The sequence below is a fragment of the Solanum dulcamara genome, chromosome 2, assembly GCF_947179165.1.
Source record: "Solanum dulcamara chromosome 2, daSolDulc1.2, whole genome shotgun sequence".
NCBI lineage: Eukaryota > Viridiplantae > Streptophyta > Magnoliopsida > Solanales > Solanaceae > Solanum > Solanum dulcamara.
This window is the reverse complement of record NC_077238.1, coordinates 79,985,571-80,007,201: the sequence shown is the minus strand read 5'-3', so window position 1 is coordinate 80,007,201 and position 21,631 is coordinate 79,985,571. Positions and strand designations below refer to the sequence as shown.

At 34.3% G+C, this 21,631-nt stretch overlaps 3 protein-coding genes across 4 annotated transcripts; all 3 read right to left on the bottom strand.

Moving 5' to 3' along the window:
- Positions 1-1,513: 1,513 nt before the first annotated feature.
- On the bottom strand, positions 1,514-11,667 carry LOC129880955 (ubiquitin carboxyl-terminal hydrolase 2-like). Of its 2 annotated transcripts, none has more exons than XM_055955232.1 (3): positions 11,582-11,667; positions 7,960-10,778; positions 1,514-1,982 (listed from the first exon to the last, which is right to left on the bottom strand). In XM_055955232.1, the coding sequence occupies exons 2-3, from the start codon at positions 10,770-10,772 to the stop codon at positions 1,748-1,750; spliced, it is 3,048 nt and encodes a 1,015-aa protein (XP_055811207.1). In that variant the 5' UTR covers positions 10,773-10,778; positions 11,582-11,667; the 3' UTR covers positions 1,514-1,747. The 2 variants fall into 2 exon arrangements, with proteins under 2 accessions (XP_055811207.1, XP_055811208.1); XM_055955233.1 differs by having other exon boundaries at positions 1,865-3,135.
- Positions 11,668-13,142: 1,475 nt separating this feature from the next.
- Positions 13,143-16,757, bottom strand: LOC129873637 (probable pectinesterase 29). The gene is made up of 6 exons (XM_055948768.1): positions 16,744-16,757; positions 16,519-16,662; positions 15,578-15,737; positions 14,926-15,132; positions 14,131-14,375; positions 13,143-13,311 (listed from the first exon to the last, which is right to left on the bottom strand). Exons 1-6 carry the CDS (start codon positions 16,755-16,757, stop codon positions 13,143-13,145), a joined length of 939 nt encoding a protein of 312 aa, XP_055804743.1.
- A 2,234-nt stretch (positions 16,758-18,991) lies between these two features.
- Positions 18,992-21,391, bottom strand: LOC129880954 (60S ribosomal protein L13a-4-like). Its single transcript, XM_055955231.1, has 4 exons — positions 21,030-21,391; positions 19,769-19,885; positions 19,595-19,682; positions 18,992-19,312 (listed from the first exon to the last, which is right to left on the bottom strand). Exons 1-4 carry the CDS (start codon positions 21,299-21,301, stop codon positions 19,169-19,171), a joined length of 621 nt encoding a protein of 206 aa, XP_055811206.1. The 5' UTR covers positions 21,302-21,391; the 3' UTR covers positions 18,992-19,168.
- Between the last annotated feature and the right edge of the window lie 240 nt (positions 21,392-21,631).

Here is a 21,631-nt window from a genome sequence, read left to right as displayed (position 1 = left end):
AAATATAGACCTAATGCGAACTTAATAGCATGACCAAAATTTAATTTCAACTAATTGACATTACTTGTATAGTTCTCAAGAAGTAAAAAATTGAATGTATATATGTCTTCTTACATAAAAGGTTGTCACTACTCCAGCTGAGTCTTTGTTTGGTAGCTTTATTCTCATTTTGAATGATCCAGATCCATAACTTTGTTTGGACTGAATTCCACAGCCTGCAGATTATTTTTTTAAAAAAATAATAATTCATTTGGTATTTAGGTTTCTAAGAAAACAAAAACTGAAAAAAAAACGAAAAAAAATCAAAGGTCTCAGCTTCGAGCCCCTAAAAATAGAAAAAATCATGTTGAAAGTCCAAAAATAGGCCCCACAATGCGCAAATAAGGATTTTGTCTGGCCCCAATGCTTATAACAGACATCAAATGGAAAAACAAAAAAAGAACTTGTGGTCTAATCTTATGTTGTAAGGAAAAAACTCAATTATACAAAGATAGACGCCTTAAACTGGCTTCAATTGACAATTAAAACTTCAACTTTGAGGATGCACAACTGACTCCTCAACTCGTCTCCAATGTATTAGTTGAACACTCAATTTAACAAAATGATCATCCAGACACCTCCAAAAATTATGTGTCACGTTAGTGCCGGTTGTTCACTAAACACAATGAGGATGAGTTGAGGCGTCAAGATGTGCATTGTTTAGCTTTCAGTTGAAGACAAGTTAAGTTGTCTATCCATGTGTATGCCATCTAAAAAGTAGTCATTTACTAAAAAACAAAAAGAACGAAGAAAAGAAACTACAAAGGAAAGATCACCAGAAAATTTATCAAGGGATAGCTGAATTTCTTCTCCATTGTTTAATGACTTGACATTGTTGTTCCCCCAAGAAATGTTGTATTTTTTATCAAATGGTAAAGCTTGACTTTCAAAAATTCTAGTTAATACTAAAAGAGCACTTAGACTTGATAAATAGAAACCCATTCAGTAACTTAACAAAATTGCACTAAGATATTAAGGAAGGTCCTTTTTTTTCCTTTCTTTTAGTCGGGTTGAATTAAAAAGTGAAGAGTTTTAAAGTGACTTAAATTGAGTAATTAGATCAATAAATAAGCATTCAAGTCATGAGTTAGTTCTGTTCTTAAGTGAAGTAACTGTTGACAACATAAAATAGTCTGAGGGTGGGGTGGGTGGGGAATAAGTAACTGATGTGACAAAATGCAAAAAATAATCAAATTTCCCTGCCCTGTTAGAACAATCTGGTCTATAACAACACAATCTGAAAAAAAGTCATTCATAATAGAAAGCAAAAACCCTTGCTTCACTCTTCCCGCCTAATTGAGAAAGTAACTCCCTGCCTTCACGCCTATACTCCAACTCAGTAGCTCATTCCGGATAAGTATGACAAATCCTCATTAATAGAGTTAGAATAGACTGAAAATTTTCAATGCCAAATGTTGGAAATCAAAATGGCAATTGGAATAAAGCTCATCTGACAACAAGAGAATTCATCATATATACCAATTCAATTTTCATAAAAAAATAATAATATTCTCTTTCTCAAAGAGTGCATTCTAAAATATGTACTTCCTTAATCAATTGCACATCAAAATTTGAAGGGAAAAAAAGGGTGTTGATACTGGAGATAGTAATACTCACTCTCCCCTCCCTTTGTGTGTGTGCGCCCGCCCAAAAATTATCATAAATTAAGAAATTTACCCAAAAATTATCATAAATTAAGAAATTTATATCAAGTTTCTTCATAAAATAAAATGTATGCCTCAGAACGAAGAACTTCCTCCAACGAGACCTCACGAACATGAGTGTCACTTGCATAATACCACGTAAAATCTTCTGTGTTCTTGTCTTTCCCTGTGATCTTGGGATCTTCTCTGACATATGCAACATAATGACCTCCCCTCATCGTCCCCGAATGTACTACTACACCAATAAGATGGTATTTGTATGTCTCCTTCTGCAGGCACCTGCAAAGGCGATCATCAAGTAATCATCAGGCCATTTCAGCAGAGAGATTTCATTTTGCAGAAAATGAAAATATTACATATTACATGTGCATTGAACACAGGACCATTTTATCGACGAATCTTTGAAATCACAAACATACTATGGAGGACATTAGAAATCACTAAGCATGAAGGTAACACACCACAACGCTGTATTAAGAAATATACATAAACAAAATTTAACACACTTATTGTCCAACTTTGGTATCTAACTCATGGGGAAATGAGGATGATCTTAGTACGAACTCACCAATGAAACTGATGGTCCTGTTATGCAAGACATAAAACTCATCGAGCTAGCATGTATCTCCGAAGTCTGAATATACAGAGTTTTCACTAGAAAAAATGTAAATACTCAACAATACCCGGTGTATTCCCACAAGTGTGGTTTGGGGAGGGTAGAGTGTACGTAGACCTTACTCCTACCTTGTAGAGATAGAGAGATTGTTTCTGATAGACAATAGGTTTTTTTTAAAAAAAGCATTTCAAAGCAGTTTCAAATACTCATCAAAATACATTGTTTATCAATCTACATCTGGTCTCGATTCACATGATACGCTTGACATTTTTTTATATTCCACAATTGGTACATTACTTTGTTGTTTTCATGGATTACATTCCACATAATTATTCTCAAGTTATTTAGCTCTAGAATGCCGATCAAGTTGTAGAAATCATCTGAATACAACTCTCATCTAGAGCCTCAACAGATTTGTTATTCTATTCTATAATATAATTTTCTAATACAAAAGGGGAAAATAATTATAGAGTAGAACGGGTTGAGCTATGATGATTTCCATTTTCTGAACACAGAAAGATTTGGCTTCCTCAGTCCCTGCCCTCGGGAAAAATTTAACTCAAAAGTACATGTACGTATCTCTTTATGATAATGGTAACTCAATGATCAGCTAGTAGTCCAGAAAAGGAACAATTATGCGCACATCCTCGTAATCACAGACAGATGGATCAGAACAACTTGGAGGAATTCTAAAACCGTAAAGGAAAACAGATAAAAGCTTATCTTGCATGGACACAACTGAAAGCAAATCAGCATGCAGATCTGTGAGGGAAGGTTATGAGAGCTATTTCAGTTTGCCAGGATTCATTTGACGTCCTGCATGATGTATCCTTGTCAATTTAACATAAAACCATTTCAAAATAGGAAAGCCCTGTTGTATATTGCCTCCGTCCCATTTAATGAGATTCACTTTCACTAGGCATTAAGTTTAAGAAAGAAAAAAGAATCTTGCAACTTGTGATCTAAAACAAGAAATAGACATTTGTGTGGCTATAAATCATCTCATTAACAGGTAAAATAAGAAGTTTCAAGTTAAATTGTGTCTAAATATAGAAAGGTCTCATTATTTTCATACAGACTAAAAAGAAAAGTGCATCACATAAATTGGGACAGAGAAAGTACCAAAGCTACACCTCAGTCCATAAAAGTTCAGTTGACTATATGAATCCTCAATGACCATTTTTTCTCGTTTAAATTCATCTTATGCCAACGTTACAAAAAATTAAAATTAAAATTAAAAGTACTAGAAGTTCTTTATATTACCTTTTTTTATTAAGTTTTTAATGTATCCTACTAACATAAGAATTTTTAATAGAGTTAAAAAAAATCCTAGAAAGTATAGAACCTAATGTAGATGTATTAAAATGACTAAAAGACATTTCCAACTAATTCGCATTGCCTATATAAGTTAGCCCCATCTTACGCTATGTTTTTTGATTCCAAGCGAATGTAGATCTCCCAAACCACTTCCTTCCATGTGTACCTCCTCTGATTTTATCCTCAATGTGTGCTATTTGTACCTTCTGACAATTTTCATTTTTAATTTTGTCGAATATTTGATGACCGCACATCCATCTTAGAATCCATAGCTTTACAACACTCATGTGTGGGCTTTGGCAGCACAACATTTCTTCCCATAGAATATTGATGATTTTTTTAAAAAAATTTTTTATGACAAGGGAAACCCACAGCCGCTACCCTTTGGGTGCGCACAAGGTAAAACCCCCGCTCCTATGCAATAGCTCACAAACCACATAAGAGAGGTAACCTGCACAATATTGATGATATTATAACTAACTATTATATGGAACTTACATTTCACTTTGCCAGATCTTATCTAATCACATAACACCGCGGTAGCACTTATCCATATCAAGCACCAACTTTGTTTCTATGTGCAACATCTTCATCTATCATTCTTTCCTCGTGAAACACGACCTCATCAATCTCACCTCACATTCACTCTTCTTATTTTGACTAAGCTTGTACTATCATAAAACCTTAACTCTCTAGAATGCATCTCCATAGTACAAGCTTTTTTGGTTGACACCCTCGATGTCATAAACAAATAGCATACACCACGGGACCTCATTAGTATTGTTTATTTAAAAGATAAAAAGGAGGTTTCTAAGGGCTTTTGCAGCTACTATGAGCCCGTTTGGATGGGCTTAAAAAGTAACTTTTATGTATGAAGTGCTTTTAGAACTTTAAAGTGCTGAAAGTTATTTTTATAAATAAGCAGTTGAGTGTTTGGATAAAAGTGCTTAAATGAGGAAAATTATGTGAATTTTAGGGTTAAAAGAATAAAAAGGGTAGTTTGGGAATTTAGTTAAAATATAAGGGATATAAAAGTAATTTCCATGGTCAAAGAAAATGACTTTAAGCACTTAGAAAAAAAAAATAGAAATCCTAACTTTTCATTTTTGACTGACTTTAAGAACTTTCTGGCTTAAAGTTAGCATTAGGCAAACACGTCCAAAAGCTGAAAAGGGGCTTTAAGTTGGTTTTGACCAACTTAAAGCCAATCCAAACGGGCTCTATAACAACTTGCTGCCGAGGAATAACAAGTGCAAGTGGATTATATGAGAGAAAAAGCTCGGGAACCATAGCTGTATTTTCTCTCTTTTCGTGTTAAAACATTTTGGAAACAAGAACATGAATTCAATCATTTTTTTCATAAAAAGCAAGATAGGTTATATTACATGGATACACACGCACAAAGTATTACTTCCTCCATCCCAGTTTATTTGACATTGCTCGACTGAGCATAATGTTTAAGAAAGAAAGAGTTTTGAAACTTGTGGTCTAAAACAAGTCATAGATATTTATGTGGCTATAAATCATCTCATTAAGGTAAAATGGGAAGTTTAAAGTTAAATTTTTTCTAAATAGGATGTTTTCATTCTACACTTGTACAAGTCTGCAAACGATATGTAAAAGGTACATTGTTTGTTACAAATTTCTTTTGCTGAAGTTCTCAAACATGCAAGATGTTCTAATATAACTCTCATTAAACAGAGGTGGCAGTCATACTTCCATAAACTCTTGAATGACGTAGGGGACAGAGACTTTGTGTTGGGAGATTTGGAACATACAGAGAGGCGTCGCAATTTTGGATATTGCAGGAGTATTAAGGTCGAAGAGGTTAAGGGTGTTGTTCGTAGGATGCGCTGGGGAAGAGCAACCGGACCTGACGAAATTCCTGGGGAATTTTGGAAGAGCGCCAGCTTGGTAGGTTTGGAGTGACTGACTAGGTTATTTAATGTCATCTTTAAAACGGCAACGATGCCCGAAGAATGGAGGTCGAGCGTAATGATCCCTCTATACAAAAACAAAGGGGATATCCAGAGTTGCAACAACTATAGAGGTATCAAGTTACTAAGCCACACTATGAAAGTGTGGGAAAGAGTGGTGGAGATGAGGGTGAGGAGAGGCGTGTCTATTTCAGAGAACCAGTTCGGATTTATGCCGGGACGCTCAACTACAGAAGCCATCTATCTTATGAGGAGACTGGTGGAGCAATATAGGGAGAGGAAGAGGGACTTGCATATGGTATTTATCGACTTAGAAAAGGCCTACGATAAAGTTCCAAGAGAGATACTATGGAAATGTTTGGAGGCTAAAGATGTACCTGTGGCATACATTAGGGTGATCAAGGACATGTATGAGGGAGCCAAAACCAGGGTAAGGACAGTAAGAGGGGACTCAGAGCATTTCCCAGTTGGGATGGGGTTGCATCAAGGATCAGCTCTAAGTCCATTTTTATTTGCCTTGGTGATGGATGCATTGACGCGACAAATTCAAGGCGAGGTGCCATGGTGTATGCTTTTCGCGGATGACATAGTCCTGATTGATGAGACTCGTAGTGGAGTTAATGCTAAGCTGGAGGATTGGAGATATATCTTGGAGTCTAAAAGGTTTAAGCTGAGTAGGACCAAGACAGAGTACTTAGAGTGCAAGTTCAGTGAGACACCTCAGGAGGTTGGCGTGGAAGTTAAGCTTGGTGCCCAAGCCATTCAAAAGAGAAGTAGTTTCAAGTATCTTGGGTCTATCATGCAAGGCAGCGGGGAGATTGACGATGATGTCACAAATCGTATTGGGGCAGGGTGGATGAAATGGAGGCTCGCTTCCGGAGTGCTATGCGACAAGAAGGTGCCACCACAACTTAAGGGCAAGTTCTACAAAGTGGTGGTTAGACCGGCTATGTTGTATGGGGCAGAGTGTTGGCCAGTTAAGATCTCTCACATTCAAAAGATGAAAGTTGCCGAGATGAGAATGTTGAGATGGATGTGTGGTCACACCAGGAGCGACAGGATTAGAAATGACGCTATTCGGGACAAGGTAGGAGTGGCCTCGGTGGAGGACAAGATGCGGGAAATGCGACTGAGATGGTTTGGGCATGTGAAAAGGAGAGACACAGATGACCCAGTGAGGAGGTGTGAGAGGTTGGCCATGGATGGTTACAGAAGAGGTAGGGGTAGGCCGAAGAAGTATTGGGGAGAGGTGATTAGACAGGACATGGCTCAGTTATAGCTTACGGAGGACATGACCTTAGATAGGAGGGTGTGGAGGACCCACATTAGGATAGAAGGCTAGTACATAGTCTCGTTATTCTTCCCTATTCATAGGCGCACTAGCACATTACAATTCCTTGTGCTCTCATTTCTGCTATTTCTGTTACTATTTATTACTTTCAGTACTTTTGATTACTCTATTTTATCTGTGATGCCTTCGTTATTTATTTTCCTATAGCACTTTGAATTTCTTAACCTTATCTGACCCCCTTTTTTGCCTTTTTTGAGCCGAGGGTCTCTCGGAAACAGCCGTCCTACCTTGGTAGGAGTAAGATCTGCGTACACTCTACCCTCCCCAGACCCCACGTTGTGGGATTTCACTGGGTTGTTGTTGTTGTTGTTGTTGTTGAATGTCAAAGCAACATTGAATGTAAGAGTGAAATAGCATCAATGACAAGTTCTGTCTCAAAAGATTCCATGACTTCACTACTTTTCGGGCTTAATAAATATTTCTTTATGAAGAATAAATATTCTTTTTTATAAACAGCCTCTGGCAGAAATGCAAGGCAAGGCTGCGTACAATAGACCCTTGTGGTCAGGCCCTTTCCCGGACCCCGCGCATAGCGGGAGCTTTAGTGTACCGGGCTGCCCTTTTTTTATAAGTGTGTGTAAGAAAAAATCTTGGAAGGCTCTAAGGACTGCAAGTACATCAGCACAAAAGCAAGCTAGAGATCTTGATAAAATCCAAAAGGGATTGGCTTACAGGTCAAAGATAAGACAGTGAAGCCAGAGATCATGACAAAATCCCAATGCATTAACCACCACAAATAATGCCCTCTCAACAAGAAAACAAGAAAAATCATACTAATGAAGGCCATAATCACACATCTTCAGATTCAATAAGCAATTCTCATTTTTAATTAAGAAGTATACAACACACTATCTAATGTTGTATTGAACCTTTTTCTACCAAAAGTCTTCTAGCTTGTCCTCTGAACTTCCTAATATGGATTGTTGAATTTTTGTATAAAATATGAATCAAAATATTAGAATCAGTCTAATGAACAAGGGATACACAATAGTCCAAAAATAATTAAATTCCCAAAATGAAGGAGAATCAACAAACCTGGAGTCAACATATGGTTTGATATCAACAGTATCTCTAAAATTGACATGGCCACTCAGCTTACTCAAGCGCCCCCGAGCATCTTGACTGAACCTCTTTAAATGAATAGACAAAATAGAAGGGACCTTATCAATTAGGATCCGTTTAGTTGCATCTCTCTCAACTCTAACTCTTTTAAAGTCTGTCTCCTCATTCTCACTTTCTTCAGATTCAGATTTAGCAGAAATCAGCGGAGCTTCCAGCAATTGAATTTTATTGTTCTGATAGTCGCTATTCACTTGATTACTAGCTTCACCCTGATTTCCCTGTGTGCTGTTTTCCGATAGCCAAGACACTGAATCTCGCTCAGCTTGAGGGCTGGTTTCGTTTGGGGACAACAACCTGTCATCAGAAGTTTCCAACGCATCTTTTTCTGTACTTCCATTATGAGTTCCCAGTCCAGTCAGAGGAGATGTTCCTGAAGAAGACACGCCATTTGAATTTCTGTCCTCATGTCCATTCACCATGCTATGTGATCTAGGCTTCATCAACTTATTCTTAGATTTCATTCTCTTTTCTTTTAGAACTTTTCTGCAATTTTCACATTGCCAAGCATGTTCACTTTTGGGAAGAAGCTCGGGCTTTGTAAAATAAGCCAAACAACTCTCCACTGATACTGGAGCATCTGTATTATCAACTTCTTCTGGATCAGACTCGCTGATGTTTGAAACAGTAAAACTAGCTTCTCTGAGTCCATTGGCCTGAGAAACAGCAGCATTGCACAAAGGCTGATCAGAAGGTCGTGCATCAGACTCAGGTTCATTAAATAGATTTCCAACACCATCCAAGTCCAATGAATCTTGTTCCCAACCAACAGCAACTGAGGATATATCACAACCTTCTTTTAACATGTCACCAGAAGTGGAGGTTGCTTCTTTGTATGGAAGTAACAGAATCTCTGACTCTTGTAGTTGTAATGGGGCTTCATCTTCCAAAAGCCTCATGTATGAATCTGTTCCAAGATTTGAATCCACAGAGCAGATCTTTCCAGACTCTTTAATCAGTAACTTTTTACTGAATTCAGAAGCTATATCGCAGTCTGGTGACTTGCATTGTCCTTGGTCATCCAAACACATCAAATCATTAGGAGAACAAGTGCTGTCTGTACATGTCAACTTCATCTCTGTATCAGCATCCAGATTATTTTGCAAATGGTCAACAGGTTGAACAGATCCAGTTTCAGAACCCTGATTAGTCAGGATGTGATCAACTTGTAAAGCTGTTGACTCACCATTTGGCAGTGTATTCTGATCGAGAAAATCTAACCATGTTGAATCATCCACCGTAGCCAACTGTCTAGTCACACCCACGCAATTTTGCTCATAATGAGACTTCTTACTGGAATATGAGTCCTGGGAAGTTAAACCCATATTATCAGCCATAACACCAGCATCAATGGATTCTAGCGATGCATCAGAAGGAACTTTCATTCCTTCAGTGACAGGTACTCTAGGATGCACGTGACTGAGAGATTTCTCTCCATTTGCTTGAGCATTAAGAGAAGCTGCATCTCTGCTAACTTTAGGAAGAACTTTTCCGATTCTCTTTGGAGGTTTTGATATTATTTTGGCATGGGAGATTGATTGAGCTCCTTTAGATGGAGGTTTTTTCGTCGGAACAGGCAATGAGAGATCCAAGAATGGCTCATAGACTACTGAAGTGTGCCCACACTCAAGACAGCTAACAGTGCTTGAAAGTCGGCCACCAAAGATGTCATCGACAAAAGTTGGACATGAACTCAAGGATTTACCTCCATCCTGAGAAGATTTGATTTGCTTTCTGCGGGTCAATTCCTCAGTACACAGACGATCAAGTAAACAACGAAGCAATTCGTGACTGTCCTGTTGTTGGTATCCTCGAAACTGTGGAGCTTTGGCACATAATGAACCAAACAAAGATTTTGGATTTACAGATTTTTTCAACGCAGCCTCATTGCTTGTCTCAGCAAAGAGCTTCTTCAGACCAGCGGTAAGAGGACCAGCAAAACCATCAAACTTAAGGAAGTAATCCCGTAATCTATTCATTGCCAGTAGGTTCTGCATTATTGAATTGAAAAAACATGTATTCCCTAAATTAATCAATCCCCTAATGACATAATCAACTTTTCCATCAACGCCTACAGAAGCAGAAGCTTCTGATTTAATTTCGCTAGTGACACTCCCACTCCCGAACCAAATAGCCTCCACATCAGTAGTAGGCCGTTCAGTCGGACGCCTTTTAATCATCTTTGCAATGTCCTCAACTACATCTTTTTGTTCACTGTCATCCTCTACTTTCTTAGCGTGAAGTAGTGTATTGCACAGAAAACACCAACGCAGTTGAGGATTTTCAAACTGTACAGCGAGAGGGTGATGGTAACATCTTGCATGCCGAACTGCATGGCTCTGAGGTGTAGTAGGCAACCCAACACCTCCGCACGAGAAATGGCCACATACTAAACAGACCCAAATGGCTTTAGACTTCTGCTTGGGATATGCACTTCCCTTCTTTTTTCCATGTTTACCTTTTGTCCTACTAGCTTGTCTATCAGCTACTCCTTCCCTGCAATCTTCGCACCTAACAGATTCTGAAAACTCAAGTTTAGCGGAGACTTTGTCCACATCAATAACTTTATCAACATGTGGACATCCTTTTCTATCATTTACAACAACAACCGCATCATCAGGAGTATCAACATTTGGACTGCTATTTTCATCAATAGGATTTGCAGATGCCACGGGATTCCACGTCTCCTTGACACCACTTCTAGCCTTTTTCTTAGCCTTTTTCCCCATTATTCCCTTAAAAAGACCACAAAAATCAAATAGATTTAACTTGCATACACTGACAGTGCAAATAATTTATATACTATTTGTTTAATTTAACTGGTTATATAGTAGGCTAGCTAGAACATTTTCAGGCTACTAATATGCAACAAACACAGACATTTACTTGTGATTATCTTTTCAATGAACCAACAACAACATACCTTCATACCCCGTGAAGTTCCACAAAGTGGGATCTGGGGAGGGTAGAGGTACGCATACCTTACCCCTACCTTAGAGGTAAAGAAGTTCTTTCCGATAGCCCTCGACTCAAGAAAAAAAAGCCCAAAGCAGTCCAGTAAAAATAAGTAATGGAAGTACAAGAAAACAACAGAAAGTAACAGAACAATACTAGAAACAAAATAATACGATATTAGTCGAATTACAAGAAATAACAGATACTAACAGAAATCAAAGGACAAGAAACTACAAGAACAATACTACAACTACTAGTATGAACAGACAGCAAGACAAAACATTCTATATATAACTAGTCAAGTTGACATATAAAGGCTTGAATTCATACTGCACTATATATAACTGGAAACACACAGAAGCACAAAGTTCTAATTAACCAAATCAACAACAACAAATTACTAGCGAAAAATTCGATTTTCATTCCAACAGATACCAAAAAAAACAAATCTTTGATACATGGAAACCTAATATATAAAATTAACTATACTAAATATCATTCATTTCAATCTTTACATCCATAAATTGTAGTGCAAAGGGTATTCTGATACAAGCTAAAGAGAAGAAATTTTTCAGAGATTTACCAGCAACTATATGGAGAAAACAGGCAAAAGATTTCTTCAGTAAATTTTCAAAGAATTTATCAAGTGACTCATCATTGGGGTTGTGGGGTGGGGGTGGGGCTAAGCAAATTCAAAAACCTCAAAAGGAGCAATATTTTTATTTTTTATTTTTTTTAGATAGTAATTATATTTTTTTAGTATAAATAATGAAGTAAAATACTTACGAGACTCACTAGAGTTTATAATCATAGGATAAAGTTAATTTCAGCATTTAATCTCGAGATTATTATTTTTATTGGATGTATCAAATGATCACTAATTTTATATGGTATTTATTATGTGTTGGCTTCCACCGATTTAAATCTATAAATACCTCAATATACTAAAATTTGAACAAATAAAAGAATATTACTAGTGTTTTTTTCTTTGCATTTAGTGTTTATATAAAACTAATTTAAAAAAAGAAGATATATCAATTAATTATGATGAAATTATGTACATTTTTCATTTTAATCTTTTTATTGTTAATGTTAAATTCATTTATTGAATGTAAATATTGAATCAAATAAATAATTGTCCTAGTATATAATTAAAGAGTCTTAACACTATACATAGTAATTTTATAAATGAAATTTGAATAACTAAAACGTCCTTACTTAAAATTTGTGCATACCTCTCCACGCTAAAAAAATTCCCAAGGGAATGTTTAAAAAGTTGTTTCGCAGTCTTCTATTATATAATCCAAGTAATTATCAGATTCAAATTGATGTATATATATAAGTATTGGACATTGAATAAAAAAAATAAAAAATAAAATATATATATATATATATATATATATATATATATATTATTTTTTATTATTTTTTTTAGTTCTATGAAAAGTCGTTCTCCTTGGAAGACCCAAATATATGGAATTCATGTCTTGTTCTCCTAGACAATTTAGGTCTACTAATATTTGGTTCCTACTAAGAAGAGGTATCACTAAAAAATAAAAATAAAAAGTTATAGAAAATTTTCTTATGTGGTGCGTAATTTTGTAGCTTTATGAGAAAATGGTCGTAGATAGAATCAGAGAATATGAAGGTCGAAAATTAAAGTAAACGCTTAGTAGATAGTCAAGCATTATCTAGTCAAGTATGACTTCTTTTCATACTATTTGAGATATGTTACTTGAGTCAAGAGTGTATTAGAATCAGTCTTCACAAAATAGGAATAAGGTCGCGTACATTTTACTCTCTTCGCCTCAAACCCCATTTATAAAATTACACCGATATTTTTGTTGTTGTTGTTTATATTTTTTGATGGCTAACCTTAACCAGTGAGAAGTTCAAAAAAAAAAAATATGAAATTGAAACAATGAACATATGTCCCACAAAAATAGGAATATACATCTAATGTTTATTATTATTACAAGTAAAATAGAAAGGAAAAAACATTTAAAATCCAACATGGTTTAATTAAGGATTCAAATTCTCTACCAATAATTTTTGTTACATTCGTGAACGTGGATCTTTCATTCATCTGGAAATAAAAAAGCTAATTAAGTGCCATAAATAATCTAATTAAGCTAATTAATTATCTATAGTACTTTGAGGGGCTGCTTCATAATCCAACCCTCATTATCAATAAATGATAGGCTTATTAATTGTTGCAACTCTTGTTGGCTCAACTTGGTTGTCCATGACACTCTTTGTGTAGTGTTTGATCCAATTCCTTTACAATTTTCCTCAGAAAATGTCAATTGATTCCTACATCATAAACAAATTACAATAATGGTTATAACCATGATAATGATAATAATGAGTTTATATAAGAAAGCTAAAAAAAAAGTCAGAATGCACTAAATTTTCGCTATGCACAAGATTTGACAGGGAGCAGATCACATTAGGTTTATTTTGTGATTAAACTGAAAAATATTTTCTGAAAAAAGTTTTCCACATACTAAATTCTATATATATAATAAATATAAAAGAAGATTTAAATAATTTTGTCATTTTGAAACTAATTATATTTAAATTTCTATAAATTAGTAACCTGATAAAATGTGTAACTAATCCTACCATCAAAGGATGTAATGAAAAGATAAAGGCTCTTCCACGAGGTCTCATTATCCTCATAAAAAGAAATTTCTGTCAGTCACCTTGCAAGCTAACCATCTTCTGTCATCTTTTCTCGTGATTTAGCCCAACTATGAGTTCTCTTTGCTAGGGAGAGCTAAATTACAAAAATAGCCTTCTATGATCATTTTTCGGCCTTAGTTTTTAAAAAATAACCAAATTCATAAAATTTCAAATTCTATGAGTAAAATTCAATGAGAATGCCGACATAATTTGAAACTCCATGATAATAGTTATTTCAATTAAAATGACTAAAAAGTGGCTATTTGTGAATTTTACCCCTCTAAAACTCCTTCTAATATACAAATAAGACAAGTAAATTCTGAATACCGAATTGAATCAATTCCAAACATCATATGATCATTAAACAAAAAATAAAATCTACGGACAACGTAAAAATCTTTTTCTATCACGCATATAACTTAAATATAGGAAAGGATCGAAACTTACTCTCGTCCAATAAAATTCCAAGCAGCCCAACCGGGCGAAACGACGACGTTTGACATGGAACAATTATAGAAAAGAACCCTAGCATAGTCCCTCCATGGCCTCCCTAAAAATGTAAATCCAGTTCCAAAAACTCCACAATCTTTGAAAACAAATCCACTTTGATCCTTTGGTCTTGTTCTTCCTTGTGCTGTAATAAATCCTATTATTCCATTTAATCCTCCTGCATTTACTACTATGCTACATCTCTGCATATATAAAAAAACAAATTAGTAAAAAAACAAATAAAACACTACGTCGACAACAGGGGTTGGTCGAATGGTTGACACCCTTCATCTTTACCTCTGAGGTTATGGAGTCGAGTCATCAAGAAAACAAAAGGGATAGGAGCTCTTAGGAAAGGGTAAAAGAAAAAATAGTGATAATTACGAGTCAGAATCATTCGGCCATCTAATTTACAAACTGTATATATTGTGTATACATTACACTATACCTATGATATACATTCATATACACAATAGTTTATATATCCATAACTTTAGAATTCATAACCTATGTACATGCATATACATGTAAAAAAAACAACTTTTTGGAGTTATTCGAATTCAAGTTAAATTTCAAAGATTATAAAAATTGTATATTTAAACAGTTTTTCGAGAAAAAAAATGAAAATTATTCATGATCAAACAGACACGGAGACAAATTTTATGGCAAGTTAAATTACCTAGCCATACAACAAACATGTCTACTATTATAAATAATAACAAATAAAACAAAATATGATGCAAACAATTTTACCTCATAGATAGATTGGCCATCACCAAAGATGAAATCAACAGCTCCAACAATAGTGCAAAGTTTGAAATAATGTCTTCCTTGTACATCCCACAATGTATCTTGCACTCCAATAAATCCACATCTATAAAATGTTGATTTATCTCCAGAAATCATTGCTGCCACTGCTTGCATCACAGCATTCACTTTTGGAGGAATGTTATAAGAATTCTGAACAAAAATAATACACATAAAGCTTGTCAACCAAAAAAAAATTAACCGCATCCAAGTTGGTCGATGAAGTGAATTGAGAATCATGACGTCTCAGATGAAATAAAAGCATTAGGTGATTTTTTTTTATCTATCTAGCCCATATTGTTGGTGGGAGGTCGCAAGTATTCCGTAAAATTAATTGAGGTGAGTGTAAGTTGACCCGAACACCATAATTATCAAGGTCCAGTGGTGCGTGCGAACTAGCGCAGACACCACGCTTATAAAAAATACTAACCACCACTGAAAAAACACGAGTTTCCAATGGATAAATTATCGAAAACGTTTCTGACAAGTCAATTTCTTATGAATTCAGTCAGAAATTTGCGTATTTTTTAGTAGTGAATAATGTCTCATTAAATTGAATTTATTTTTTTTGGTTGGGGGGGGGGGGGGGTTTCCTTACTATAAAGGTTATGCTTTTGACAAGTGTATAATCAGCTTCAGATATGAATGTAGCATCAGTAGCAATAGAGTCATGACCATCCCATGTCACATTTGTTTTTCTTTTTCCTTCTCCTTTGAGATAAATATATGGCTTTTCTCTAGGGATTTTCACTTGTTCCCTGCATAAAATTTCCACTCCAATTAGTCAGTGGTAAATATGATACAATAACAACAATAGTTATTTGGTCAAATTCAGACAAGTTGAAGTCGATTATAAAAATCTTACATATATTATTAATTTTGATCCATATTTAAGTGAGTCTCAATATAAAACTTTTATTACATTTTTCTAATGATATAGAAATAATATATAACAACAACCATGGGTTGTCAAAAAAATCACACTCTACGTGTAATGTATTATAAATATTGAACCTCTTTAGTTTAAATTTTATTTTCGTCACTAATAACAATAACTACTATCTCTCGCTTCAAACACGTTGAGATCGACGATATAATTCTTGCATTGTGCATATATATAGCTGCCTTTAAGTCCGTCTCAATTTAATATTATTAAAACATATTTTTTTCCAATACTAGAAGTTATATATATATATTCTATCGACATATAAATATCTAACGAGACTAAAAAAAGAAATTAACAAGCATTGGACATAAAGTAATAGTAAAAACATACTAGCATGACTAAAATCAAATGAGCAAATTGTTTCTTATAACAATAAGTGAAATTTCACAAGTGAGGTTTAGAGATTGTGATGTATACACACAGCCTCACACTTATACTTTGTGAAGGTTAGATATATAGGTTGTTTTTTTAATAGACCTTCGGCTCAAATAAAACATATCAAAATTATATAGATATAATAGAAAAAAGAATAATATTAACAGCAACAACAAATAGTACGATAATCGAAACGAAAGAAAACGACAGGTGAGTACCTATATGCTCCAGCTTTGATGTATATACATATCCAATTTTGGTTATATAGAGGAACAGATTCAATTGCTGATTGAATAGTTGAATAATTTCCATGGCCAGATTGATCAACATAAACTGTTGGTAAATTTATTATTTGTTTTCTCCTATGATAAATTCTTGAATTTTCTTGTTCAGAAAATCCATTGAAGAAGAAAAGAAAAAGAATTGTGTAGAAAACATAACACTGAAAAGAAACCATTTTCACAAGAAAAATAATATTTTTTTTAATATAAAAAAAAGGTGAAGAACAATTAAAATGATCTACTTGAATTTTTCAATTCTATATAAGGAGATGTTTCTGTTTTTATTTTCAGGAAGTAAATTGAAGATGGAAAGTATGAGTCTAATAAAGAAATTTATTCACGGGAAAATCATTCAAATGATTTGCAAAATCTTCTCTAAAATGTTAAAGCGCCCGTTTGACCATGAATTTTTCACTTGCTATCGGAATAATAAAATTGTTTAGACATATAATTGTTATTAATTTTTCAAAATTTTAAAACTCTAAAAATTATTATTTTCATAATTTTCACTCCAAAAGCACTTACATTCAAAAACAACTCCAATTTATATTTATATCTAAACATAACTCCAATATTCAAATACAATTTTTCAACTTTTTCCAAATACTATTTTTTTTAAAATCACATTTTTTATGTTCAAACACTCGCTAAGTAATTTACTTGAAGAGTTTACTATGATTTTCTTAAGTAGTAGAAGTATTTTAAATTTCTCTAAAAACAAAATGAGGAAGATTTTGTTTCCCTTAATTGTTCTTTAGTCGATTTTTTAAATTTAAGTTGGAGTTAGATATGGAAAGTGAATGGGTGAGGTCAATAACAAATTTGGGAAAAAAATTATTTTCCTAGGGAGAAATTGGAAAGTGGATATCTGGAAAAAAAATTACAATTTATAGTACTTTTTATATAGTTTTTGAATATCTGAATTTTTATTTTAAAATATCAAATTAATATAATCTAATTTATCTTTAAAAATTAATCAAGTTGATTTTCGGAAAGCAAAACATGACAACTAAAAAGAAGCGGGAGTATAAAGTGTGGGTGGTTTAAATAAAAGAAAGTAAATTTGAAGGCATAGAATCTGCAATTATTTAAAAGTATGAACGTGAACAATGATGCCTAATAATTCAAAATTATCACGAGATGAACCTTCATTCACTATGATATAACACTATGGGTTTCTAAATCAATTTTCCTTATTTTTTGTTCACTTTCCATTCAAATATGTGATATCCATCCACTTTTTCTTTTGTTTATTTATTCAATATATTAAAATTATTTTTTCTCCTCTATTTGTTCATTTTAATAAATCAAGAAAGAATTAATTATTTTTTAAAATTTTATCTTTATCCGTAGATAATTATTGCTCGAATTTATTGGAATACTAGTGATCAAATGTAGAGTTTCACAATATTGATAATTTAGTAAAATAAATATTTAATTATTTTGTTTTCATAAAGAAAAAGTAGAAATACTGAACAAATAAAAGAGAACAGGGTAGTTTATATGCTCCGGATTTTTGGGATGACGCCAAATTACCTTGCAAATTGTTTTTTGTTATAGAAAATGCAGTATTAAATTTTTCTGAGTGTTAATTTGATACGAATTATAAAATTAAGTTAGGATATGACTCATTTGTAATAACGATTTTGGACAAATTGAAACCAAGATTATGAGTTACGACAATAACACAATATGTGTTTATTAGTAGAAAGGTTTCCTTCATTAATCTTTGTAGTAAAAACTTATTTGCATCAAATATTTACACCAAAGCCAATCCAATTCCCAATTAGAACAATCCAAGATGAATCTTTAAAATAAAATCGTTCAACCTTTTTACTCAATACTCAATAATTTATGATAATTTATAACTTATTTTAGATCATAAATTTAGAACTTTATTTATGACTATTCAAGATACAAAATAGAAAGCACAAAATACAAACATCATGGAGTCTGGAGTGGGATGCCGTTGTGAGAGGATAAAGAGTTTATTTTCAATAGACCCTCGGATGAAGAAAAATCGTTCTTCGAAACACGTAGCAACAAAACTAGTGTAACCTAAGTAACGACAGTAGTAATCAAATTAATGATATAAGATAATGCTGGCATGAAATTTTAGATACAAAAAATTAGTGTAGCGTGCAATTTTACACAACATTTAGGATGAAGACAATCTCACCCAGCTAACAGAGAAATACAACACGGTGTATATCTTCAGATGCAATAAATGTCAACTCAAACAAATTATTACCAAATCTCATACCATGTTATATTAAGTTTCACTGAAGACTATGGAGAAACACTAGTCGTTCCTCGATGATTCGCAGCTAAACAGTAGTATAACAAACTTAAGTTTATTGCTAAGCCCAGATAAGAATGCAAACTAGCAAGGAGTAGAGACAAAGCTATCTCAATAAAACCATAAAATAAATAACTTCGAAAAGATAGTTAAACAATGTAGTCTGCTCAAATATTACTAGAAGCAAAAACTGAACCATGCAGTACAGGTAGCATCTTTAAAAGACATATTAAGTCGAAATCTCAATCTTCAGCAAAATTTCACCTTAGATAAACTACGTTTTACACTCTAATACTTGTAAGGTTCAATAACAGCAAGTTGAGGACCAAGCTTCTCCTCAGCAGCCTTCTCGGCCTTAACCCTGAGTTTGGCCAACTGCTTTCTCCTCTCGTATGCTACCTGGGCTCTCTCCTTTCTCTTGTTCTCAAGCTCCTGTAATAATCATGTTTCAAGAGAGAAGTAAGCAACTATCCAAATACCACAGAAACACAGAAAACCAAAAAAAAAAAATTCAATTAGCAATGTAACTAACGTAAGCAGGACACAGTGAAATCGGCAAAGTGAAACCTACAACCATCTAAATTCACGACAACATGGAGACAGAAGAGTCAAATGAGGCACAACAGTGTGTGTGCAAGACAAGCTTGGATACTCTCACTAATAAAAAAAATCAAGATTGGTGGTCAAATAGAAAGGATAAAGCAAGAAATTCACCTTGATAGTGTCATAATGGTTCCATCCAACCTCTGATGAAAGCTTACCCAAGAGACAGTATTTATGTCCTGCTTGGAGTCTCAATACCCTAAATACGAAAAAAGGCAAACACATCAGTGTTAACAACATTGATACTAAAATAAAGTAAGCACCTGAACAGCCTTGCAATCTCACTTGAGAGCATCAGGGATGACCATCCTTTTGATTTTGTCATATGGAGGTGGAACACCCTCATAAACCTTCAAGCGGGCAAGAGCAGCTGCTCCACGCTTAGTTTTGTGGGGAATCATCCTAAGAAAAAATAATTAGATCTGATTAGACACACCAGAGAGGAAAATTTGACATAACCATCCAATAAATCAACCATGATAGGTTAGACTTAAGAACTTAAACCATCAATGCATCCTTCATTGACATGCATGCTTAGATAAAAAGGTCTACTTTTGCAAAGTCTTGAAAATTCTTCCTTGCAAATGACTAGGTTCCAACAAACTCAATAAAATGGCATTAAAGTGGACACCATACCAAAACATACTATACATTACAAGTAAGAAGAATTTGCAATTTAATATCAGATACTAGTACATTTTTCCCTTACAGACACCAGCTACAATCTGCCTTCAGGAAAAAAAGAAAAGCATACCCAAGGAAAAAAACCATTATTAAACTCTGAAATGAATACCCAACAACCAGTATATAGAGCTGTTTACACTATCATTTATTGTGTTTCCAAGCTTCAGCACTTCATTCCTCCACCCGAAAACAAAGATGTATATTCGAACATTCGATCAAGGATGCTGGTATAGAATATTGTTATCAGACTAACTGAACATGTTTCTTAAATTTGTTATTTCATGAAGTATATATACACAATATGTATATATATATCAGTCCTATAGAATAACACAGGTACTACATCCATCAAATCTACAAATAACAAATACCTATAAACAGTTGCTGCTCAATCTAACTTCAGCAAAGCAAGCACTTCTTCAACCAAAATCACTAATTGAAACTCAAGTATTCGAATGAATCTCCTACTACCAGTAAATTCAATCTTTTACTTTTAAAATATCATTTATTCAGTTTCCAAGCCTGAGCACTTCATGGCTCCACCGAAAACAAAGCCGTGTATTCGAACATTCTGTCTAGGATGCTACTAACAGAAATTGTTACCAGACTAACTACAAACCACAGCATAACTCCTTACTCCTACCTATACCATGGGAGGTAGAGTGACTGTTTCCGATTGACTCTCAGCTCACATTCCCCGTATGTATAGTATTACACAGGTACAACACCCATCGAATCGACAGATATCTATAGACAGTTATTACAAAATCTACAAATCACAAAATAAATCTACTTTCAGCAAAAACAAGCACTTTTTCAAGCAAAATCATCAATTGAAACTCAAAAGTGTTAACTAACTAACCCACGGATAGTCCTCCAGAGGATCTTAGAAGGAGCACGGAAGTGAATAGGTCCATGAGAAGGCTTAGTATTCATCCTCTTACGAAGGAACCTAAGATACTTCATTTTCTGACGAACAAGTCCACCAGAAAGACAAATCTCTTCACACCTAACGACAACAACTCTCTGTCCATTAAGCAATTCCTTAGCCAAAATCGATGAAAGCCTACCAAGCATGTGGTGACGAGCATCAACCACTATCCTCCTTGCGGAGATTCCTGAACCGGACACCATTTTTTGTTCTCTCTTGCTTACCTGTGAAGAAGGAAGAAAAATGGAGGAAGAGGCTAGGGATTTTGAGGATGTGAGATTAGGGTTTCGTTATATGGTGCAGGGAAGCTTAATGGGCTAATTTGGTGATAGCAAAGTGTTTTGGGCTTTTTGGTTTTATTGGGCTTGGGTCAATAAGGGGTTGTGTCCTTCAAGTCGCACGTTGCTTCCTACCACATTGTTTAAACGAAGTTTTACTGTAATATTCCTCTAAGAATCGACAGATGGTTAGATTTATATAGGTATTAATAATGCAGATATTAATTATGCGGATATTTAGTTATTTCATTTTCT